Source organism: Triticum aestivum, chromosome 6A (genome assembly GCF_018294505.1).
Source record: "Triticum aestivum cultivar Chinese Spring chromosome 6A, IWGSC CS RefSeq v2.1, whole genome shotgun sequence".
In the NCBI taxonomy this organism is placed as follows: domain Eukaryota; kingdom Viridiplantae; phylum Streptophyta; class Magnoliopsida; order Poales; family Poaceae; genus Triticum; species Triticum aestivum.
In genome coordinates this window covers 608,083,144-608,108,708 of record NC_057809.1, presented here as the reverse complement: position 1 = coordinate 608,108,708, position 25,565 = coordinate 608,083,144, and the positions used below count along the sequence as shown (strand labels likewise).

The following is a 25,565-nucleotide window of genomic DNA, read 5'->3' as shown; positions in this document are numbered from 1 at the left end:
CGTTTTTTTTGAGGAAATCCTGAGAACTGCGTGGAATGCCAGGCCCATAACCCTGGCTAGTTTGTTGGGCCGTGCTGAGCCGAATCACCAAAGAAAGCCCTTGGGCCCTGGTCCAGCTGCGCTGCGCCAGAGGATTGCCTAAAAAAATAACTTCTTCTCAAAAAAAAAAAACTGCGCGAGAGGAAGGAAGGAGCAGAACGGTGGGGGACGGAGCGCCGCATCTCCGGCCGGTGGAGGAGGAGGAGGAGAAAATATTGGCGGCTTGGCGCAACCTTCTTCCTCCTCCCCCACCCACTTACCGGCCTCACATTTGGAGCCAGTACGGGCTCGGGCGGCAAATATGGACTGGGAGCAGACCAAGACGCGGAGGCCGTCCGGGTGGAGCGAGAGCTTCTCAAAGGTGCGTGCTCTACATGCCAATTGAGCCATACAACCTATGCCCTTTGGCCTTTGTTACGGGATCTCGAGCCGAGGTGTCCTCGGTTGGTGCCCATGAGCAGTGAGCTAGAGTGGGCACAAGGTGTTTGTGAAAATGCTAGTGGCATATTTTTCAGTTTTCACAAATCAGCTTATCCTTTCAAGTTTGAATGCTCCCCTGAAAGCTTATTTCAACATATTTCAAAGAGTGGCACTACGTTAGTTGATCAATGTCTCGTTCAAGCGGCGTGTGGTATTTATCGGAAACCCAAAAAAGAGGCGACACATAACCTTGGTATTGTTAAGGGTTCACATTCTCCTACATAAGTTTCTCATTTCTGGACCGGTGGCACTTGCTTAGTTAAGGGTTATATTGTATACTTTAAGCGTTCTGGATCAGTGCTACAGGATGTCTTTTCTTCCAGGTAAGCATTGTGTATATTTTGATACAATAAGGTGACATATCCGATACCTTTGACTATTTCTTACTTCCATACTTGTACTTAAAAAATGTTCCATAGTAACCAAGACACAAATTGCATCCAAAATTAAGAAATATAGAGTCTTACTATCCTTCTTTAAGGATACAAAAAAAAAACTGCTTAACTTGCCTTCTTTTATGCATCCAAAATTCTTGGTGAGAAGGGTCTTTAATAAGAACATTTTGACCTCTCCCATTTTGCCGTAGGAGGAGTTGAAATACATTATCTATATTAAAACAAAGCTTCTACTTCTTCAATACAAATGCAGTTTCTTATCCGGTATACAATTGTAAAAAGTACATACAAATATGCAGAAATTAGACTGCTAGGTGCTAGCGTCCCTCCAGTACTGTAATGCTCATGTTATTTGCAGACTTGGCAGTATTTTCTGCTGCTCCGTCAGTACCATAGTTATCTTCTGCAAAATACATGGGCTCTTTTGGAGTTGGAAGTGATATATCTCCATTGTCCAGGAAGGACACGATTGATGACACGAGTGGCCGCGCATTTGGGCTGCCTTGAACACATAAGAGTCCGATATGGATGCACCGTGAAGTTTCATTAAGTGAGCAGCTCCCCACAATTGACGAGTCAACAAAATCCTGTGTGTTCCCATCCTTCCATAAGCTCCATGCCTGCGTCCATTCTTTACCCTTTCAAGATGCATATATTTTCTATACTTGCAGAAATTCGAACATGTCATTTTACTTACATAGGCTATAATGCTGCTGAAGTCTGCTTTTAGGTGCACATAACTGATCTTTGAGCCACTCACAATCTCCAGTAGTAAAACTCCAAAGCTATATACATCAGACTTGACAGAAAACACTCCTTTCAAAACATATTCAGGGGACATGTAACCGCTGTTTGAACACAGAACAAAATTTTGGTCAAGCACAAGAATAATGCATAAAGATAATTCATGCAGTATATCTCTTACTATGTGCCAACGACACGGTTGGTATTTTCTTGCTGCTGATTGCCACCAAATATCCTTGCCATACCAAAATCAGATATCTTAGGGCTCATTTCGGCATCTAATAATATGTTGCTTGCTTTGAGATCCCTGTGAATTATCTTCAGCCTTGAATCCTGATGAAGATAAAGAAGTCCTCTAGCTACCCCTTTGATTATCTCGAATCTCATCGGCCAATCAAGCATTGATTTTCTTGTGGCATCTGCTACCAATAGCATCAATTGAGGGATAATATTAGCCATTCTGGTTGATTTCATTACGTACTGAAATTTGTCAAGATGTAAGCAGAACATACCAAAAAGCATGGCGTCTAGACTTTTGTTAGGTAAGTATTCATATATCAATAGTTTCTCATCTCCATGGATGCAGAAACCTAGAAGTCTAACCAAGTTTTGGTGCTGCAACTTCGCAATGAGTATTACTTCATTTCTGAACTCCATTACCCCCTGGCCAGAACCCTTACTAAGCCTTTTCACAGCAATTTTTGTACCATCTTCTAATGTCCCCTGAGCACTTGATACTTTTAGTTCAAACAAGAGGGAAACACTGTTATGTTGCTCTATAAGAGAAAATTTCACGTTACCTTGTAAACATTGCCAAAACCTCCATGTCCAAGCATGTTGGAGTTAGAAAAATTGTTTGTTGCAAGTACAATTTCTTTGAAGCTTATAAAAGGATACTTTAAGTTTCCATCGTGAAGTTCAACAGAAGTGCTCGAAGTTCCTGACATCACCTTCTTCCAATTTTTCTTGTTTTTTTGTTTGCCTACCAGGAACATTGATTGCAGACATTATAATAAAGGGACATAGCACATAGAAATATGGAATAACATTGCCCTGCGCAAACATGCTTGGGGGAAATATACGAGAAAAATATGGAACTGTGTTCTACCTCCCAAGTTGCAGATCCAAACAAGCCACGCACATATGACTATGAGCAAACTTGACACGACTGGCAGTGTAATTTTTAAAACAACGCTCTTCTGCTTTTTATCTGCCAAAATTCAATCTGTAAGAAAACATAATTTAAAGATTTGCTAAATAGTTAGTTTCACAAGCCAAATATTTCTTACAAGTATGAACTACATGCACATTGTTTCAATTCTCAAGCAATCTATTTCTCACATGAACAATTGCATCACGAGTATGGTAACATTTGGGACATACAAAATGTCTGCTTGATACTTAACATTAAAACGCGCACAACATGTTTTGTTGAACTGGATTGAGTGGTTGTCATGCCCTATTTTTTTATACACTATAATTAGATGGCATATACAACTTATGCCAGACGCGAAGGTTTCCTTCTATAGGTATGTATAGACATGGATTCTGTGAACTTGTAGGAGCAACTACATTTTCTATTAATAGGAAATATACCCTCTGTTCCTAAATATAAGACGTTTTGGCAGTTTAAATTGAACTGCCACAACGTCTTATATTTATCAACAGTGGTATTAGATTGTACACCAAATTCAAGTCCAATGAAATAGGACTCGAACCAGGGTTGTGGGACTGTACACTGAAGATGTGTTCGGGAATCCTCTGCTCCTCCGCCAGAGAGCGGAGCGGGCGGAGCACCCCTTTCGCCGCTCGCTGAAATTGAACTGCATGCCACTCCGCTCCGCGGCAGAGTTACAGAGCGGAGTGATTCCGAACGGCCCCTGACTCTCCCGCCAATATGAGCTAGGCTCACTTCCTATACATTGGCTGAGATTGGATATATATACACTCTGGAATAACTGTGTTGGCGGCTGGCAAAATGTTTCTGGACACCTCAATGTTTGAAACATGTATTAGAAGCTGTTCATTAATAAATGTTTCAGATGGAAGTGCTTTACATGCTAACTAACTTTATAAACATGATCTGGAATATTGTGAACCACCGCATGCTCATATTTTCATGCTGCATCCAGTGGCTCCTAATCTGGACCCTCCAACTGAATAAGCTATTGTCTTTTCGTATAAAAAAGATTGTAGTGATTCACACACTGCATATATGTTACACCAAACTGTTCTATCATAATGGCATTATTAAGTCTTTACCCTCTAATATTTGCCCGCCACTACTAACTTAAACCTATCTTGTACTCACATTGTACATAGAACTCTAGAGAATATTACTGGAGCTCCACTGGGCCCGCAAATAGAGGAGTATATCTAACAGCACAAGCAGAGAAACAGAAACAGTAAACTGTACCACTCAATGCATTAACCCGGATATAGAGGGTTTCCCCTTTGTCCAACGAGCTTCTCCATGTCGATCAAATCTTTGGTCCATAATAGGCACCTAGTTTCAACCCCATTGATAGCATCAGTGCTCATATTGGTGTAAGTAAAGGCCGTGCAGGAGCAGTTGCTGGTGCATTCTGCTATGCATTCATCTAAGCTTCTATTCGTGACATACAAGAACTGGCTGGGAACCTTCATGGTTGACATATTTAAGAAGCCATCCCCTTGACCACATGTAAGTGCTTCCATTCGGTGACATCCCTGTGAAAACCTGCTGGCTGTCCAGTCTTGTTTGTTGTTTGGCTCAAAGCCATCAAGACACTTGCATGTCACAATAGGCTGCGTGTTGTCGCAGTAACCAAATTACCGAAAAAGGCTCACGCCCCGCTTTATAGATAAAGCCAATGCCAAAGCCAACATCCACAAGGTTCACACCACCAAGGTTCACACACACACACAGTCCAGGAACAAACAAGCATCAAGGGTTAGTGCTGAGGGCACAGCTCAACAAGCCCAACACACACACAAAAAGCGGCACACACGCCGGGAGAGAGACGCCTCTAGTCGGGCTCCGGGGGAGGCGGCGGGAGCGGCGGAGCCAGGCGGAAGGCCAACGAACGAAGGTCGGAGAGGAGTCTGTCGATGGCATCCCGGTCCGGAGGGCGGCTAAGCGGCCGCCAGAGCTGCAAGTAACCACACATTTTGAAGATGGAGTCAGTCGCACGTCGAAGAGGCACCTTCTGAATGACAAGCTTATTGCGAACCGTCCACAACGTCCAAGCCAGCACCCCAACGCACAACCATCTAATATGTCTGTAGCGTGAAGGGGAGGCCTGGATTTCCGCAAGCAAGTCGGGGAAGTTGTTATTACACCACTGTCCCCCAACCGTTTCGCGAAAACACGCCCATAGGAACTGTGCCGTGCAACAGGAGAAGAAGATGTGATTGGCATCCTCCGCCGTGTCACATAGGGGGCACATCCCATCCCCAGGCCCATGGCGCTTGAGGACCTCCACGCCGGACGGTAGGCGGCCGCGGATCCATTGCCACAAGAAGATCCGGATCTTAAGTGGGAGGCGGATGTCCCAGATAAGGCCGAATGGCTCCGGGGCAACTGATGGGGCAATAGCCGCGTAAAGGGACTTGGTGGAGAAGCGGCCTGAGGAATCCAGACGCCAGGAGATGGCATCCGGAGAGTCAGCCACGTCCATAGGCAACAGGGCGATGTCCTGGAGGAGGACATCCCAAGCAGCCACCTCGGCAGGGCCAAAAGGACGACGAAACGCGAGGCGCCCTAAGTCAATAAGGGCCGCCTCGACCGAGACCCGAGGGTCAACTACAATGTCGAAGAGGATGGGGAACCGGGCGGCCAGGGGGGAGTCCCCTAGCCACCTATCAAGCCAAAACAAGGTCGAGGCGCCAGAGCCCACCGAGATGGAGGTGCCTATCCTCAGGACTGGAAGCAGCTGGACGACTGCCTGCCAAAACTGGGAACCGCCCGAGCGCTGGCAGAACGCCAGAGGCTGGCCACGCAGGTACTTGTTCCGAATGATAGTCAACCAAAGGCCTCCCTCCCCATTGGCAATGCGCCATAGCCAGCGGGTGAGGAGGGCGATGTTCATGCGCCGAGAGGACAAAATCCCAAGGCCACCCTGGTCTTTGGGTTTGCAGATGTCTGGCCAGCTGACCATGTGATATTTCTGTCTGCCTGCCTCGCCAGCCCAGAAAAATCTGGCCTGGTACTTGGCGATCTCCTGATGAAGGGTTTCATGAAGGCTGTAAAAGCTCATGAGGAACCACAGAAGGCTGGCAAGCGACGAGTTGATAAGGATCACACGTGCCGCCTTCGACAGCCAACGCCCTTTCCAGGGCTCAACTCGGTGCTGCATACGGGTCACCGTGGGGCGGAGGTCCGCCACGGTGAGGCGCGAGTCGCTAATGGGGATCCCCAGATAGGTCGTGGGAAAAGATCCCAGCCGGCAGTTAAGCCGATCGGCAATGGACTGAGCGTCCTCATCGGGGTAGCCGAGCACCATCACTTCGCTCTTGTCAAAGTTGATGGTCAGGCCCGACATTTGCTGGAAGCACAGAAGGAGGAACTTCAGGTTGGAAATCTCGAGGGCGGATCCCTCCGTCATAATAATGGTGTCATCCGCGTATTGGAGAAGGGTCACCCCTCCCCCTCCAACAAGGTGCGGGACCAAGCCTCGAATATGCCCCGCAGCCGTGGCCTTAACTAGGATGGCGGCCAGGGCATCGACAACCATGTTGAACAAGAACGGCGAGAAGGGGTCCCCCTGCCGAACCCCACAAAGGGTAGGGAAGAAGGGTCCAATCTCGCCGTTGATGTTCACCGCAGTCCGGCCGCAGGAGACGAGCTGCATGACGCGGGTCACCCACCGATCGTCAAAGCCCTTGCGAAGCAGGACTTCCCTCAGGAACGGCCAGTGGACCGTGTCATAGGCTTTGTGGAAGTCCAGCTTAAGGAAGACCGCCCTGTGGCGCTTCAGACGAACCTCGTGGAGCACTTCGTGGAACACCAACACCCCATCCAGGATAAATCGGCCTTGAATGAAGGCGGATTGGTTCGGGTGGGTAATAGTGTCCGCAAGGAGGGTCACCCTATTGGCGTACCCCTTCGCCAGAATCCTAAAGATCACATTAATAACTGTGATGGGGCGGAACTGGCGGATATCGGCGGCACCCGGGACCTTGGGGATGAGGGTCACCACACCATAGTTAAGGCGCCCCAAATCCATGGTACCAGAGTAGAATTCCTCAAAGAGAGCCATGACCTCATGCTTGATGGCAGGCCAGAACGTCTTGAAGAAAGCTACAGGTAAACCATCAGGTCCCGGGGCCGAGGAGGGGTTCATCCCCCTAATGGCAGCGAGGACCTCGTCCTCACTGAAAGGAGCAACCAAGGCCGCATTGGCTGCAGCCGAGACTCCAAGCGCCCCCGACCAAATGTCGGGGGCAAGGCTAGCCCCACCACGCGGGGTGGGGGTAAATAAGGCCCTATAGAAGCCATCCACATGGAGGCGGATGGCCGCGGGCTGCACTAACTGCGCATCTCCATCCCACAGGCAGTGGATGGAGTTGCGACGGCGCCGGCCGTTCGCAACCGCCTGGAAGTAGGCGGTGTTTGCGTCGCCCTGAAGCACCCATCTCTGGGTGCCCCGTAGGCGCCAGTAGGCCTCCTCGTCCGTGTAGATGAGGGATAGCTGGTCCTCTAGGTCGTAGCGCAGCAGCCACTCATCCGAGGAGAGCCCGGTCGAGTCCGCGCGCGCATCCAAGGCTTGAATCGCCACAAGGATGGAATTCTTGCGCTCTCTCAGGTCCCGGCCAAGATTAGCCCCCCAACCCTTCATGAACTGGCGGGCTAACTTGGCACAAAAGTGCCAAGTATCGACCGCGGACATGGCGCGATGGGGTGCCGACCTGGCGAAGATCCAGCGGGCGACGACGGCCTCCCGGAAGCCCGCCTGGTTGAGCCAGAAGCTCTCGAACCGGAACCGCGGCGGGGAGGGAGGGCGCTCGTCAACCGTGGAGAGGAGAAGGGGGACATGGTCGGAACCAATCCGGGTGACCGCCCGGAGCGATGCCAGGGGGCATCGCAATTCCCACTCCGGGGAAACTAGGACACGATCCAGCACGGATTGTGTCGGAATAGTTTGCCGGTTGGTCCAAGTAAATCTGGCACCAGTCCGGTCAAGCTCACGGAGCCCCAGCTCCGCGATCCAATCGTTGAAAAGCTGCATCCGGGGGAAATTAACCCGGGAATTATTCTTCTCGTCCGGCGAACGGATGAGGTTGAAGTCGCCCCCCACCAAAACAGGATGTGGGGAGTTGGAGATCTTCAGCTGCAACTCGGCAAGGAAGGCCGGGGAGCGGCGGTGGTCAGCCGGACCGTAGACCGCAATGACCTCCCATTTGAAGTTCAAAGCCCGCTCGAAGATCTCCATGCTAACGAAAAACTCCCCTCTATCCATGCCGCCCACCTCGAAAGTGGCATCCTTAACCCCAAGAAGGATGCCACCCGAGTGGCCTGAGGTCCCGCTAGAAGGGAGCCAGTGCCACGCGAAGAGGTGGGGGCTCAGATGTTCCAGCTCCTGTAGGGTGAACTCGACTCTAAGGGTTTCTTGGATGGCAATGATGTCAATATGTTCGTCCCGGATGTACTCGATGAGCTGGCGGCGACGGCCGTCATGGCCGAAGCCGCGGAGGTTCCAGAAAAGGGCCCTCATCTAAACCCCCATCGGGGGGCTGCTTGACCCCAAGACACGAGAGGCGCTTTGCGCGCGAAGGGCGGCCGTGCGAGACCGAGTGCGACCACGGATGATCCCGTCGGCCACCAGAGGGGTCGGAGCTGGAGGCCGAAGCAGGCGGGCACGAGACTCGGCCAGCCTGCCGTCGAGGATCTCCCGGGCCCTGATGGCCTCAATCTGATCTAAAGGGGGCCCAACCTCCCCCCTGAAGACAATGGCCGAGTCGTTGGCCACCTTAGCAAGGTGGCCAAGGGGAGCGGCCTCGAGAGCAGAAAAGGAGCAACGAGAAGAACTGGGAGGGACGGGATCCACACCTGACTCAAGGTTCCGCACCGCGGCGCGGAGCTCCGCCCGCTCGGCGACGGAAGGAGCAGGAGAGTCGCCCGGCCGTGACGCCTCCAGGCGGGCGCTGCGGCGGGAGGACGTCGCCGGCGTGGAGGAGGACCGGGGTCTCCTGGTGTACGCCACCGTCGGAGGGGGGTGCGCGGAGGCCGGGGAGGCGACGTCCACCATCAGCAAGGCGGCCGGGGAAGCCGACGAGGCGGGGGTGAGGCAGGCCGGCCCCAACGCGGGGAGGGGGGCGGGTGACCCCAGGGACTCCCCCACCGCTGCTCCTGATGGTGGAGAGATCAGAGCAGCAGCGGGGGGGGGGGGCGACGGGCACCATAGCATCACCAGCCGCGGGGGACAGCAGGGGGTCCGAGCCGGCGGGGGTGGGCTCGGCCCCTGGTGTCGCAGGGCGGCGGGCCGAGGTGGCGTCGGGGGAGCGGGGGGACGAGGGCGGGGCGACGAGGAGGCTCACGCTGGAGATGACGCCGGAGGACTCCGACACCGATGGGGAGGGAGCCAGAGGGGTGGCCAGGCGGAGGGCCACCGCGAGATCGGTAGCCGTCACCCGAGAGCGCCCCGGCCCCGACCCACCCCTACCCGCGGGAGGGTTGGGGGAGTCCCGAGACGGGGAGCGAGAGTGCTCCGACTCATCCTCCTCGGCAGGATCATCGAAGCGGGAGGAGCGCGAGCGGCGGTGGTGGGTGTCGTCATCAGCCGCAGGGCCCCCTCCCAGGAGACTGCCCGCCGAGAGGCGAGGACGGCCGACGTGGGACGGGGGCTCGGGGCGGATCTTGAGGTCGTAGCCATCATCGTTGAAGAAGACCCGGATCGTGACGTGGAGTTTGGAGGAGTCCAGGCATTTCACCTTAACCCGCACCTCCTCCTCCTTGCGCAGGGAGAGCTCATCCACCACCACCACCCTGCCCAGGATCTTGGACATACTGCGGATGGTCCGCTCGGACCGGGCCACATCGGGGAGGCCAGAGATGAGGAGCCAAGCCGTGTCCAGGGTGGCGACGGCTCTGGGATCCCACTGTGGCTCAGCGATGTTCACCACGATGTCGTTGAGCGCTAGGGTGATGTTGTTGCTGCGAGTGCAGAAGCCCATGCTCATCGCGTCTGGGAACACCACAGAGAAGGAGCTGGGGGCCGTGGGGGTCACCTGCCAGTCCCACGAGCAACGGCACAGGTGGTTGAGCTCAGCCTCAATCAGCTCCGGGGTGGCGACAGCGTCGCCCATCACCGTCACCACAGCCAGCAGCGAGGGGGACGGTGGGGCGAGCTCGGGCACCTCGATGTGGAAGAAAGCCAAGTCCTCGATGTCGTGCCCGTAGATCATGAGCTCCTCCGAGACCGGGCGATCCGGGCAGAGAATCGCGGGTGCCCGGACTCCTTGCACAAGTAGCACGAGGGTGGGTTGGGGCATGCCACCTGGAAGTGGCCTGAGAGGCCGCAGTTGAAGCACGGCTGAGCCCCGGCCGCGGCGGCGGCACCCGGGGGAGGAGCCACAGGAGCGGAGGCGGTGGTGGCTTGAGGGCGCGGGGGCCCCTTCTTCTTCTTCTTCTTGGATCCGGGGCGTCCCCGGTTGCCGTTACCACCATTGGACGGCGGGAACGCAGCCTGAGAGCGGGGGGGGGGGGCTGGTAGCGGCTGGAGGTGGCGTCGGCTTCGGCGTTGGAGGGGAGCGGTCGGGGCGGCGAGGGAGACCGGTCGCGGCGCCGGGCCGGCGAGGGAGACCGGCGCCGAGGGGGCGGCCGAGTCTCCCGAGCCGGGGACCGGCCGCGGTCACGGTCACGGGGGGCCCCCCGCGGAGTGGAGCGGCGCGATGGGGACCGGGAGCGGCGGTCGTCACGAGCCGGGGAGCGGCGCGATGGGCGGGCGGGGGAGCGGGGCTCACGCGCCGGCGAGTGCCGCGCCGGCCGGGAGGAAAGCTGCTGCCGCAGGTCCTCTTCGCGCCGGCGGCCATCGGGGGAGGGGTGGGGAGGTTCACGGCGGTCGTCGGCCCGGCGTTTGGGGCGACCCGCCTCGTCCCCCCATTCCCGCGGCATGGGAGGCGCGGTGGGGAACGGGGGCGGAGGGGGATCGGTGACGCCGGCGAGGCGGTCAGGAAGCGGGGCGGCGACCGAGGGGGCAGGAGCGAGAGCTGGCGGCGCGGGGGTGGGGAGAAGTGGAGGGCGTGGCAACCCTAGCGGGAGCCAAAGTGACTGGCGTGGGGGGCCGTGGTGGGCCAGGCGGGGCCCAGCCGGCCTGCCGGGGCGGCCCGCCCGAGTCACCGCAGGCACCAGCCCACAGGCCGCTCCAGCCGCCACCGGCCCAGGAAGGGGCCCAGGAGCCGGGTCCGCGGGCCGGCCCAGCACCAGCGCGGCCCGAAACGACCGCCCGGGGGTTACCAGCCGGGGCGCTAGGGTTTCCCCTAGCACCACCGCGGCGGCCGCCGGCGGGGGCGTTCGGGGGCGGCGAGGGGGAGGCGGGCCGGAGGGGCGACCGAGGGGGAGGGGGCCGGCGGGCCGGCCGGAGGGGAGGAATGGGCGGTAAGGATTGCGCCCGGAAGAAGCCGAAGCGCACGCCGGCGAGGGCGCAGAGGGCGGACCGGCCGGGGCATTTGGAGGCGGGGCCTGGAGGAGGCCGGCGGTGGGCGAAGACCTCCAGGAGGCACGGGCGGCACCCCGGTCGGCGCGGCCGGCAACGCCCCAGCTGCCAGCGCGGCGCCGCCGGGGGGGGGAGCCCAGCTCGCGAGGGACCGCCGTGTGGAGGCCGAGCCGGAGGGGTGGCCGAGGGGGGGGGGCGGCGGCGGCCCGACCCACGGGCGGCTGATCCCCCACCCCTGGGGGAAGAGCCACCGGCAAGGTCAGGCGTCGGCCGCGGCGGCGCCTTGGGGGGAACCCGAGCCCGACGAACGACGGGGCGGCCAGCCGCCAAATCCTCCGCCTCGGCCACGTCCGCCCAGCGCAGAGCCGGGGAACCAGAGGAGGCTGGCGAGGGGGAGGCGGGCGCCGGCGGAGGGCCGGGGCGCGAGGGCGAGGGCGGCGGAGGGGACGGCCGGGCGGCCGCGGAGCCCGCGCCGTCGGGGGGGGGGGGGGGGGCGCGAGTCGCCAGAGCCAGAGCCAGAGCCATCAATGATGTCTCGAGTACAACATTCACTGCTTCCAGTTAGCAGTAACCAAATGGACCACAATAACCAAATTTGTTGCATTCGTGGTTAGGTCCTGACCACAGGTCAGTCCATGTGGACCTGTTGCTATTCCAGCTCGTGTTTTTATCTTGCCTGAGTAGTCAATCTTCATTTGCACTAATGAGACACTTGGTGGCGGCAGTCCAAAGGAAGCGTAGACCTCATCATCAATAGTTTGCAGTGTATAGTAAATTGTGGACTTGATACTCTCGACATACTGTCCAACTAGCAAATTGTTGTTCCATATCGAACCTCGCATGTATGGGGTTGAGCCATTCCATATAAAACGCTGTCGAAACTCATCAGGGTCTGCACCATATGAGAAGTTGCCTGGGGACGGGTCTTGGGGGCTTCTCCAAGAGATGAGCCGTTGTAGTGCATGCGTCTTGTGGGTGATCCTGAGGTTCATACGTGGAAGGAGAGTGTCGGTCGGGTAATCGAAGCTTTGCCATAAGATGGTGCCATGTGATGACTGAAGGATAAAATTCCCATTGTTATCAAGCGTGGCTTTTCCACCAGTTGCCTCTGATGATGAATTTCCTGCAGCGCTGATGTTTGTCGTCCAGAGAAGCGTACCTTTGGTGTCTGACAAGGCGAGATTGGATCCGCTTGTGAACGCGAGTGTTGCAGAAGAAGGATCAGTTATGGGCATAGCACGGTTGGCAACCCACACAAAGTTGCCTTCGGGTATGTTCTTGTACCATATGCCGACGTAGTAATGTTTTGTGCTGGAGCTGGACAGGGAGAAGAATCCCAGGGCAAAAGTGCCGTCATCGGAGGTGATGGTGCTTCCAACAGAAAGCGGCTTGTCGGGAAGAAGGCGGCTGCCGGATGATGCACAGAACGGGAATAACCAAAATGACCAACAAACAAGCCAGATGATTGTGTGTAGGGGAAGGGGATCCATTGCTGTAGTGAACTGTAGAACTGGGGTATGGAAGCAAAGAAGTGGATGAGTTGCCTTGGACAATGCACATCAGAACTGAGGCAGAGCCAGTCAAGCATTTTATTTGCGCTCCTTTTTCCACAGGAAGCTACTGGGAAAGTGGGAATCTTGGAAGTAGTCAAAGAGAGATGTTTCTAGGAAGTTTGAAAATGTTGGGTTGGTTGCTATCATCTGGACTATCATGGACTACCTTTCTCAGCAAACAGAATAGCCATTTACTTTTCTTTTCGGTGTGACTGCTGGTTTTGTTGTTTGAATGTGCTGATCACTACAATTTTACTTGGAATAAACCCCTTGTCGGTTTTGATATGTTACCTTAGATGTTTTTTGAAAGAAACTTATCTTTTGTGTGTATACATATGCGATCATGGGTCTTTATGTCAGACATCAGTGGTGCAGGAAATTCCGTGATCTTTCCTTTGGACTTGCTTTACCTAATGTTTGACCATGTGAATTATAACTGGATAAGTTAAAAACATGGACATATCACCTCATAAAGAAACACACATTTTCTGTTCTTTTGGGCTTCAGAAAAACATCATTGGACCCTGACCGAATGTACAAAGGGACCATGTGCTTGTTTCTTAAAAATTACATTAGGATGTGCGGTCAACCACTATAGGTGGAATAACGTATATAACCCTGTTCCCTGCAATTATAGAATTTGCCAGCTACGTGGTTGAGTGTGCAGTCCTGCCCGCATTTGCGCCCCTGGCTTTGCAAGGAAAATATAATTTTTAGCTGTCGTGTGCAACTACATATCTGTAAAGAGCGTATCACCTGTTTAGTGTCTACTCATGCTACTCATTATGTTACTGCAGATGTTCACGACTTCACGGCACACTTCTTCCATCGTAAATGTATTACTAAGAAATGATTTGTTTTCAATGTAGGTGAAAGCTCGACCATATACTCGTTGAGATGGCAAGGCTGGAGAAGCTCTATAAAATGCACACATGTACTAAGGGGGTTATTACTGGAGCTCCACTGGACCCGCAAAATAGAGGCTATATCTACTAGCGCAAGCAGAGAAACAGAAACAGAAACAGGAAACTGTACCATTGAATCCATTAACCCGGATGTAGAGGTTTTCCCCTTCTCCAATGAGCTTCTCTGTGTCAATCAAATCTCCAATCCATAATAGGCACCTAGTTTCATCCCCATTGATAACCTTGGTGCCCATATTGGCGTAAGCATATGCCATGCAGGAGCAGTTGCTTGTGCATTCTGTTATGCATTCATCTAAGCTTCTATTCTTGACATACAAGAACTGATCAGGAACCTTCATGGTTGACACATTTAAGAAGCCATCCCCTTGAGCACATCTTAGTGCTTCCATTCGTTGGCATCCCTGCGAAAACCTGCGGGCCGTCCAGTCTTGTTTATTATTTGGCTCAAAGCCATCAAGACACTTGCATGTTACAATAGATTGCGTGTTGTCACAGTAACCAAATGGACCACAGTAACCAAATTTGTTGCATTCCTGGTTAGGTTCTGACTGCAGGTCAGTCCATTTGGACATGTTGCTATTCCAGGTTCGTATCTTTATCTTTCCTGAGCAGTCCATCTTCATTAGCACTAACGAGGAGACGCTTGGTGCTGGTAGTCCAAAGGAAATGTATACCTCATCATCAATAGGTTGTAGTGTAAAGTAAATCGTGGACTTGATACTCTCGATATACTGCCCGACTTCCACAAATTTATTCCATACCGGACTTCGCCGGTATGGTGTTGAGCCATTCCATATAAAACGCTGCAGAAACTCATCAGGGTCTGCACCATATGAGAAGTTGCCCGGGGATGGGTCTTGGGGGTTTCTCCAAGAGATGAGCCGTTGTAGTGCATGCGTCCTGTGGGTGATCCTGAGCTTCATACCTGGAAGGAGAGTGTCGGTCGGGTAATCGAAGCTTTGCCATAAGATGGTGCCTTGTGATGACCAAAGGATAAAATTCCCATTGTTCTCAAGCGTGGCTTCTCCACCAGTTGCCTCTGACAATGAATTTCCTGCAGCACTGATGTTTGTCGTCCAGAAAAGCTGGCCATTGGTGTCTGACAAGGCGAGATTGGATCTGTTTGTGAAGGCGAGTGTTGCAGAAGAAGGATCAGCGATCGGCATAGCACGGTTGGCAACCCACACAATGTTATCTTGGGGTATGTTCTTGTACCATATGCCGACGTAGTAATGTTTTGTGCCAGAGCTGGACGGGGGGAAGAATCCCAGGGCAAAAGTGCCGTCGTGGGAGGTGATGGTGCTTCCAGCAGAAAGCGTTTTGTCGGGAAGAAGGCGGCTGCTGGATGATGAAAGCGGTTTGTCGGGAAGAAGGCGGCTGCTGGATGATGAAAGTGCACAGAATGGGGATAACCAATATGACCAACAAACAACGCAGATGATTGTGTGTATGGGAAGGGGATTCATTGCTGCAGAGAACTATGGAACTGGGATATGGAAGCAAAGAAGCGGATGAGTTTATCTTGGGCAAGGTACAACAAAACGCTGGGAAAAAGCAGAGTCAGTCAAGCATTTTATTTGTGGTCCTTTTCCCACAGGAAGTTTCTGGGAATCTTGGAAGCAGTCAAGGAGAGATATTTCTAGGAAGCTTGAAATGCTGGGTTGTGGTTGTTATCGTCTGGACGATGATAAACCAACCATTCTTTTAGATGTGACTGCTGGGTATTCTTGTCTGAATGTGCTGATTTCTACTCCCTCCGTCCCATAATGTAAGACATTTTTTGATACTAGTGTAGTGTCAAAAAAACATCTGACATTATGGGACGGAGGGAGTACAATTTTAGTTGGATTCCATATGTTTATGAACAAAACAAACTCATATGTTTATGAACAGAACAAACTCGTATGTTTATGAACAGAACAAACTCATATAATTTTAGTTGTTTCGGTTTTTGTATTGTTACCATGGATGTTTTTTTTTTGAAATGAACCAACCTTTTGTGCATATACATACGAGATTGTAGGTAAACGTGAGCATCAGTAGTGCAGAAAATTCCATGGTCTTCCATTGGACATGCATCACCTATTGTTTGACCATGTAACTGGAGAAGCTAAAAACATGGACAGATCCGCTCATTAAGAAGCACACATCTTATTTTCTTTTGGGTTTCAGAAGAACATCATTAGGCTCTGACTAGATTTACAAAGGGACCTTGTTGCTTAAAAATGTGAGGTCAAACTCTCTGCAATTATAGAAGTTTGGCAGCTACGCATTTCAGTGCGCAGTCGTGCCCACGTCTGCACCCCTAGCTTTGCAAGAAAACAGTTTTTTAGCTGTCTGAATAGAGCGTATCACCTGTTTAGTGTCTCCTCATTTATCTGAAAAGGGTGTATCACCTGAAAAGGATTTTTTTTAGCTGCCTATGAATTTATGTTATTGCAGATGCTCACAGTGCATATCTTTCATCATGAAGGTACAACTCATAAATGATTTTTGCGCTGGAGGAGGTGATAGCACAACCATATACTCGCTAAGATGGCAAGGCTGTGTCAGGACTCAGGACCCAAGTATGTGTTCTTTGAAGAATTCAACACTGCATCGTCGATTCAGTTAAGTTTGAATTTGAACGAGACAACTCTGACGCTCCTCCTGTCTCCGTACCCCTTCGCTAGTTATGAAGACCCAGATGGCGTCTGATCAGCACCTAACGGCTGCGAGAGCATCCTGTGTCGCTGTTGGCTTTCCGGCAAGCCTTCAGAGAGCCAACTACTCCATTTTTCTTTTCCTTCTATTTCCTCCAAGTTACAAGGTTATAAAGCCACATTCCTAGAACTCCCTGGGTATCTCTCTTGTATTAGGTTTTCCCCTTAGCCGCCAGTGTTCCTGGTTAGCCTTAGGTTCTTCTTGTATCACGCTAGAACCCTTGAATTCGTCCAATAAAGTGGCTAAGATTTGCGAGTTTCAGGAGTTGTTTCAGCGGATATTCTTACGCTCATACTATCGGGACATCAATCTGCAAGTGATTATCTGACCTTGTTTTGCTGAGGCATATGAGTGTAGGTAGCATTGTTCCTCGCCAACACCGCCAGGGTCCGTGGAGACGACGACCATCGCGAAAGCTGAAACAGATGTTGCTCAACGTAGCTGAAGGTCTGAGGTGCTGCTGTGTTGATCGGCAGATCATATCATTCCTATCAAGCTTGATGTTTGATGTGGGCATGAATGCTCGGGGAAAGCTTAGTTTGCTTTGCTGAGCCGTGGGTGATTTGTTTTCAGTACGGCCTTTTGCGCATAATGACATGAATCACCTTTATCATCCAACACATGATCTCCTTTGAACTTCTGGTAGGAGTATTTTTTTTTCTCTCGACGGTGTAGGAGTATTACTCGGTCACATAGAACTTTATATTGTCAGAGAAATTTTTGTATTGAAACTTGAAAATTCTAACAATTACAAATTCAACCATTCTTTGGAGCAAATTTTCGACTGCAATTGTAGTTTTTTTTTTTTGCTATTTGCTCATGTAGATGAATATTTGAAGTGACGTCCCTGGACGTGGATGCTGCAGCATGCCTCGCGCCGTAGCGTCCTCAGGGCATGTACAATGGTTGATAAGATAGTCTTATCTTAAGTCTTGCATGTAAATTAGAGATGACAAAAAAACATGTCTACAATGAGTCATTTCTTAGCCTTATCTTAAATAATTAGTTGTTCCTAAAAACATGGTGAGACAAATTGTGTTAAGAGATCATCTCTTGTCTTCTCTTAAATAAGAGAAGACAAGCCTTATCTTACGATTTCTCTCTCCTCCACTTCATCATTTATCCTACGTGGCACTCTTAAGATAGAACCATTGTACATGCCCTCATGCTGTAGGCCAGTCTTTTAACTAACCCGGCGGACTGCTGGGGCCTTTTGATAACTGATGTTTCTCTGCAGCCACATGATCAACATCTAACGGTCAGGATCGCCATGGTTCAGTATTTCATCCACAAAAACAGCACGCTCACATTTCAATAGGTAGACTGATCAACTGAAAATGCCCCATTATCATTCTAGCTCATGATCAAGTTGACAGACTTTGGAGTTCTGTACTAGCTTGTTAAACTTCTGCGGTAACTTTTTGGCCCAGTGACCATCGTCACATATTTCTTATCATTCTTGTTGTACTTATTACCCTTCTTTTTGAAGTTGGTATTTTATCGGACCTCATCTTTTTCTTAAACTTGTGGAAATTCTTATGTACCATTTGTCCATATTAGTGGTAGAAGTTTGCTCTCAAGTTCTGTTAAACACTCAAGATGAAAGATGACATCCTCTACTGAGAATTCACGTTTCTGATGGTTTATAGTAGCGGAGTTCCTCCAGGGAGGCAATTTCACAATTATGTATTCCGCGACAAACTTGTCCGGTAACTCACACTTAAGGAGTTCGAGTTCCTTAACGATGCATTGTATCTCATGAGCCTGGTCCAACATAGGGCAGTTCGCAACCATACTGTAATCATGGATCTGCTCCATAACATATATCTCGTTTCCAACACCAGTTGCACCTAACATAGCTTTGAGCGCATTCCACAAGTCCTTGGCAACCGCATATGTAGATATGTATCAACTAGTTTGTCTTTTATTACACTCAGAACGACTATGACAAAGATGATGGTGGCCTTCTTAAACACACCTTCTCATGTACAGGAGTAATTGTTCCTTCATGAGTTACACCAGCGACCCAAAACACCTTCATTGTTGTGAGCCAAAACTGCCTTGTAGCTCACAAATGATTAACGTGTTATGGGTCGTTGGTGGTACTTCTGAAGGGACGATTACTACCCAAAAGGACAAGGTGTTTAAAAGGCCACCAACGTTTTTGTCGGAACCGTTATGAGTGTGGGCGAAGACAAACTAGTTGACACATATCTAAATATGCGGGTTTCCAAGGACTTATGGGATGCACTCGCCATGGAGAAATTGCATGATTACTGGATGTTTGAGAACCATCTTGTATTGCAAAATGCTCATGAAGTCCAGAGCATCATTAAGAAGCTCGAACAAGTCCAGTGCATCATTGAGAAGCTCAAACAACTTAAGTGTGAGTTACCGGACAAGTTTGTCGTAGGATGCATAATTGCGAAACCGTCTCCTTCTTGGAGGAGCTTTGCCACTCTCTGAAACATCAGAGACGTGAATTCTCAGTGGATAATTGCGTCGGTCATCTGAGTGTTGAAGAGAATTTGAGAGCAAAGGACTCACACGGTAAAGAGCTGAGAGCACTTCTACCGCCAATATGGTAAATAAGAATGCCCACAAATTTAGGAAAATAATGGGGTCCAACAGAATACCAACTTTAAGAAGAAGGGTAAGAAGAACAAGAAAAAGATAAGAAATATGGTTGCTTTACTTGCGGTGACGATGGTCATTCGGCCAACAAGTGCCCATAGAAGTTTAAGAAGACATGACATAACTCCAAATTTGTCAACGTAACCACGAGCTAGGCATCTGGTATGATAATTTATTTACTATATTGTCAGTTAGTCAGTCAAACAATTGGTGGATTGGAGCTCATTCTAAAATTTTCACTTTTTGACAAATCAATGAATTCAAAATCAAAAGAAAATTAAAAACCCAATGGAAAAGAGGAAAAAACAAGACAAAGGAAGCGCTCACACATCGTGTGCTACATGGGCCAGCCGGACGAGCGCCCGTTTGTGCGCGATTGCTCAACAAACTGGCGCATTGAGCATCAACTAGGAGCTTCCTCGTTTGGGTCCTAGTGCAGCAAAACCAAGGGCTTCTTGGATGATTCGGGCCAGTCCTGCTAGAGTTAGGGGCCTGCAATTCCATGGAGTCTCGCACTGCATTCATCAATTGCTCTCATGCGGTGTTTTGACGTTTGTTCATTGCATCGGATTGGTTATCGATAGCTAGGGGGGGGGGGGGGGGGGGCGGTAAATAGCATAAACCACCATAAATTAGAGTTATCAAAAACCACAAGAAATTAATTTCAACTAACCACCACACAAGTAAACTTGGGGGTATTAAAGACATTTCAATATACAACTCGTACCGTACCAACCAAAAATGTTGGACATCAGACCCTTAAGATTCTTCATTCTCTGAGCAGTTCCTCATATTCTATTGAATCTGCAACTGAAAAGAATTCGGCCTAAGGCCAACTTTCAAGAAATAAACGTTATAAACATTGGTGATGCCCTAAGCACGTATGACCTACATAGATGGCACGAATGAACAATAGTTTGCATCTCAATGGATCAAAAGAGCTTATATTAAATCATCCAAAAATACCTTCTTGCTTACATAGAGGTCTGATGATAAAAATAATAATAGTAACAAAATTCCTCTTTATATATAGTTGGCTTAAGGCTGAGCTATCTTCCTGGAAAATAATGGATCGGCTACTTAACTGAGATATTGACAAGTCTGATCTCGTATGCCAGTTGAATAGCCCACGTAGTCTGGTACATAGTTGCCAGAAATCCGGGTCGTCCGGGTCGAGGAACGGGGTCAAGGGTCGCGGGTGGACACCCCTCCGGAACGAGGATCGACTAGGGGTATACATCTTCGGAACGAAAATTGGGAACGTGGATCGCGATCCCAGGGGTTGCGGGTCGATGACCCTGGTACGATGGAGGGAAAGAAAGATCATTACGATCTGCAATGATGTATTTCCCAGTATTGCGAGGAGGAAAAAAATCCCGCCTGATACTTCACAAAATGAATACTACCTCCGTCACGGTTTAGAAGGCGCGTTTGGAAATTCTCTGGGACCTAGATGATTATCTATTGGTTATGAGATGGGCTAAAAAATAGCATTCACACTACGCATACATATAGAAATAGTATATCGAAGTACTAATTAGCTACTAGAAATAAATGCAATGCGCCCTAAACCTTGTCTATTGTGGAAACGCACGCAAATTTAACTGTGCCTTTTAAACCGTGACGGAGGAAGTACAAAATCAGGCCACACGTCAGACCTCATAGCGTGATTTTCTCATCTACCATTATTACTTTCCCACAAAGCGTCGCACAACTATCCCTAAATCCCCTCTCTATCGGTTCATCTTCAAACCACCAGTCCGGCATGGATCCAGCTCCAAGCCTCCCAGCCTCCACGGCCCCACGCTCTCTTGTTCCTCCTCCCACCATTCTTCCACCAGTCAAGCAAGGTCGCACCAAGTCGGTAGCGGGAGTGCGGGACGGGAGATGCCTCATACGGCAGTGGACAGCTCGAGTTCCGGCAGGCGAGCAGCGGATCCCGGTAGGCCGGCAGAGTTCAGTATGTTGTAGTGCGATTGCCTGGTAAGCATCAATTTCCCATAAACACGTACATGTTTCTGGCAATCCTGTATATCAATCTGGTTTATCGTCCATCGATCGGGGTCGTGACCCGGCAATCGATCCAGCTCGACCCGGCGTCGTCCCCGACCCTCGATCGGGGTCGATCGACCCCGGGACGTGGATCGCACCATCGACCCGCGAACCAGGCTACTATGGTCTGGTATACTCGGCAGATAATGGAGTACTAATTACCAGTGAGCAGCAGGCGACCGATTTCGAAGGAGACGTAGGCGTTGATGCTGGCATACTCGACCTGCTCCATCGACAGCAATGGCGCGTCCCAGTTGCTCGTCACCTCCCGTGACTTCGCGATGCGCACCCCCATCACCGCAAGCGCTATGTCTTTCAGCCCGGCCTGCCGCAGCTCCGGTCGCGGCCGGTGCGGTGAGTAAGCCGCCATCTCCCTCAGGTCGACCGCGTTGGACACCTCGAGGCTGTACTCAGCACGCAGGCGTTTCGCGTCGTCGGCGATCCCGACGCCGACGAAGGTGAAGCCGGAGAGGTAGAGGAAGCTGCACAGCGAGATGGGGATGCCGGTGCCGTGGATGATCTGGTACACGAGGCAGCGGCGGTCGACGCAGAGCTGGAGGACGGCGATTGGGTACTGCTCGGCGCGTCTAGTGCGGGTGGGGCGCCACTCGGCGTCGAGGCCGGCGACGCGGATCGGGGACCCCTGCACCTTCTCGATGAAGCGCTGGACGTCGAGGGACGAGGACGTCACGGTGGTGCGGATCACGGTGCCGTCGTCCATAACGACGTCGGTGTTGTATGTTTCCGCCATTAGATCAGGTTGAGGACTTCAGCTTCCTTTCTCGACAAGACGGCGCGATAGGATTGACTAGGGTTTGGGGTCCCTTGCTTGTGCCGGTCGTATCGTATATATAGTGCTGGTGTCGTCGAGATGAGCCTGGAATTTCGCACCATCGGCATGCATGCATCCCACGGTTGAGATAAAGGAGGAATGGACGCACGATTTCCGAGTATTCAGGGATCAAGGTAGGGAGGTTCTGTTAACAAATTGTACAATACGGATCCAAATGAACATACAAAAGGCAAGAATGAGCCACCTATTCATTAGTTACCTGATTTCTTCTTTTCTTCCGGTCGATATTTTAAGCCACTGTAGTGAAATCAAACGGCTCTGCTTCATCTTCCTCCTCCAGCTCGTCTCTTCTCCAGCAAGCTACCCCCACACCCACCACGATCGGCAGTCAGGATTCTTCTCCCCGCAAGCGGCGACTAGAGCTCGAATGTTGTCTAATCCTAGGGGTCAAAACGAACTCCACCCCCTCCACCCCCCCCCCCCCCCCCCACACACACACACACACACCGGCGCACCCCTCACGAACCCTCTTCCTCGCCTCCGGTGACAACGACATGTCTTCCCCGCCCCTAGCGAGGTCATGGTGTGCCCTCACAGGCAACGTCCGGCTAGAGCATGTGATTAGCATGAGGAGAAACAAATTCTTTGCCAACAATTCCATCGACTAGTGGATCCTGGTACAACCGAACCAAGGCTTCTTGGATGGAGCCCACAGCCTGGACATAGTTATGGGTTTGGAAAGTTTTGCCTGTGCCAGCCAACAAGGGTATGATTGATTACTAACAGTCGAGAAGTGAAAGGTTTTTGGCACCTTCAGAAGTTGCAGTACCGGCTTTCAAAAAATAAAGCTTTAGAAATTTCAACTTTTGGTATTTTGAACTTTTGAATTTCAACTTTTGGTATTTTGAACTTTTGAATTTCAAATTTTCGTATTTTGAATTTCAACTTTTGATATTTGAACTTTTGAATTTCAACTTTTGCTATTTTGAACTATCAAAACTTCAACTTTCAGAATTTGGAGCTTCCAAAAATGAACACTCAAAAGAATTGAATTTTTAAAATTGTGAAAAACTTGACATAGGAATAAATTGCAAAAGAGAAACACACACGTGGGTCCCACCAGGATCTCTCCCGTGTGTGCGTCCAACTATTTCCGAGAGTGTGCTCCCACCCCACATGGGTGAACCCCTCTCCCACGTTATCTCCCAACCTACAACCCATATCCTTCCCCGATAGACTGCATGAATTTTCAGAAGGGATTAGTGGGAATTGGTGGGGGAGGGGGTGTCCGTAGATCATTTTGTGGCTACCATCCGTAGGTACGCCATTTGTACAGTTAGTCATAACAAACACTTGTTTTGAAAGCCTCATTTCTTTACCACAGTCACAACTAAAAGCTGCTAATCAATAATGTAATGCCCTTTTCTTGGTGGATGTCCGGTTTTTACACATGGGTGACCCCTCTCCCACATTATCTCCCAACCAACCACCCATATCCTTTCCCGATAGACTACATGAAGTTCAGGAGGGATTAGTGGGAATTGGTGGTGGTGCTGGGGGGGGGGGGGTCTGTAGATCATTTTGTGGCTACCATCCGTAGTCCTGCCATTTGTACAGTTAGTCATAACAAACACTTGTTTTGAAACCCTCGTTTCTTTACCACAGTCACAACTGAAAGCTGGTAATCAATAATGTAATGCCCTTTTTTGGGTGGATGTTCGTTTGTCCATATGGGCGACCCCTCTCCCACATTATCTCCCAACCAATATCCCATATCCTTCCTCAATAGACCGCGTGAAGTTCAGGAGGGATTAGTGCGAGTTGGTTGGGGGGGGGGGGGGGTTCGTGGATCATTTTGTGGCTACCATCCGTAGGTCTGCCATTTGTACAAACACTTTCAGCTTTGAGGAGTTGTGTATCGCATTTTGTTTTCATTTTTGGGAATGTCTTGTGTTTTGCCCCAGTAGATCTGTTATTTTATCTTTCGCACTTTGTGAACTTGTTTGGATATGGTTTTGGTTAGTGCTTTATATATAAAAGTGGGGCGAAAGCCTGTTTTGAGTGCACATTCACACTATGATTTGATTTCAATGTACTTAATTGTTAGTTGTTGAGAGATTGGCTCTCAGTTTCTTGTTGATGTAGTCATGAAGCAGTGCCATGTGTTTGCATGAAAATCGTTTGGTTCGTTCAAATTCCCTTTGAAATGCATGCGGTCATGTTGACGGTTGGATAGCCAGCTCCCGTATCACTGTCCATAGGCGCGTCTGCGGGCAAATACCTTGTCCGTTTTGGGTTCCTCGTTGAAGATACCCTCACAATGTTTATAACACTTGGTTTCCCTTTTTTGGAGAAGAAAGTCAGGAATCCCTCCCTTTCACAAGTAATAGGCCCAGCATCGTCACCCAGAGCCGGGCTACGTCCCGCGATGGGCAGTCAAACGGCCATGTCAGTACTATTTGGCTCGTTGCATAAGGCAATGGACAACGTATTGCAGAGATCGATTCCACTAGCACTAGGCAGGTAGGCAGAGGAAGGGAACAGAGCAACCATTGAAGCATTTTCTTTCTCCTGTAATTACGAGGCGACTCCTAGAGCGACTAGGGTATCCGCTGGTCAGCCGCGGGTCGCCTCTTCGAAGCGGCTGGGGTGGCTGTCGCTTTGCTATCCCAGGGCTGTATCTTGTGGCGTTGTCGCTGGTCTGTCTCCCCACGGCGTGACTGATGGCTGATGAAGTTCACAAGTAGAAGGATCAATTTTTCTTCTCTTTTTGCTTTGAACTTTAGAATTTCAACTTTTGGTATTTTGAACTTTTGAATTTCAAAATTTGGTATTTTGAACTTTCTCAGCAAACAGAATAGCCATTTACTTTTCTTTTTGGTGTGAATGTTGGGTTTTTTTGTTTGAATGTGCTGATCACTACAATTTTAGTTGGGACAAACCCTTTGTTTTGGTTTTGGTATGTTACCTTAGATGTTTTTTGAAACAAACTTATCTTTTGTGCGTATACATATGAGATCAGATGTATAGACCATCAAAAACCACTGAAGTAGGTCCTTTTTTCCATCATAATCCTCCACAAGCAAAGCCATACCTCTGAATAGCCAAGGCCCCCATGAACGACCTTCTCTGTCACATATGTATGCCGCGTGTGGCTGAGGGTTGAGTCGTGGGCTGGGACTTGGTCTCGACGGGCTGTCCCTGGGCTTGTAGTGGGGAGGTCGCTAACAAGAGGGAGGTGTTGGGAGTTCGCCATGGACGTGGAATTCGGCAACAACAATTTCGCCGGGGAGGGAGAGGAACGGCGCTAGAGCTGGATTCCTCGAGCTAGTGTGATTTTGGAGAGGGGGGTAGGGGAGGACGATGGAGCTTGCAGGCGTGCTCGGGAGTGCTTTAATAGCTGAGGCCAACGAGCGGAGATAAGGACAACCTTTGGAGGTGTCGGTGTGAGGCGACAACGGCACCATAGAGGCTACAGAGGGGAGGAAGAGCTCATCGGTGGCTCACCAGTGCTGTGCAGCCACAGCGGCGACGCGACGATGGCAGCAGGCGGGCTACCGAGCAGTGGCACAAATGCCCAGCCTCGGGCACGCGGTTCTCTGCTGATGTTC

At 50.8% G+C, this 25,565-nt stretch overlaps 2 protein-coding genes and 1 long non-coding RNA gene across 4 annotated transcripts; 1 reads left to right on the top strand and 2 right to left on the bottom strand.

Moving 5' to 3' along the window:
- The first annotated feature begins 134 nt into the window (after positions 1 to 134).
- Positions 135 to 17,071, top strand: LOC123128981 (uncharacterized). 2 transcript variants are annotated; one of them, XR_006463551.1, is made up of 3 exons: positions 135 to 400; positions 13,716 to 13,909; positions 16,246 to 17,071. It is a non-coding gene; the product is annotated as an uncharacterized lncRNA (long non-coding RNA). The 2 variants fall into 2 exon arrangements; XR_006463550.1 differs by lacking the exon at positions 16,246 to 17,071 and having other exon boundaries at positions 13,716 to 14,160.
- Positions 1,051 to 15,336, bottom strand: LOC123128979 (G-type lectin S-receptor-like serine/threonine-protein kinase B120). Its single transcript, XM_044549104.1, has 7 exons — positions 13,882 to 15,336; positions 2,767 to 2,868; positions 2,459 to 2,640; positions 2,171 to 2,381; positions 1,840 to 2,077; positions 1,612 to 1,762; positions 1,051 to 1,534 (listed from the first exon to the last, which is right to left on the bottom strand). The coding sequence occupies exons 1-7, from the start codon at positions 15,236 to 15,238 to the stop codon at positions 1,232 to 1,234; spliced, it is 2,544 nt and encodes an 847-aa protein (XP_044405039.1). The 5' UTR covers positions 15,239 to 15,336; the 3' UTR covers positions 1,051 to 1,231.
- Positions 17,072 to 20,221: 3,150 nt separating the features above from the next.
- LOC123131346 (Werner Syndrome-like exonuclease) lies at positions 20,222 to 21,964 on the bottom strand. The gene has a single exon (XM_044551039.1). It carries the CDS (start codon positions 21,910 to 21,912, stop codon positions 21,316 to 21,318), a length of 597 nt encoding a protein of 198 aa, XP_044406974.1. The 5' UTR covers positions 21,913 to 21,964; the 3' UTR covers positions 20,222 to 21,315.
- Positions 21,965 to 25,565: the final 3,601 nt, after the last annotated feature.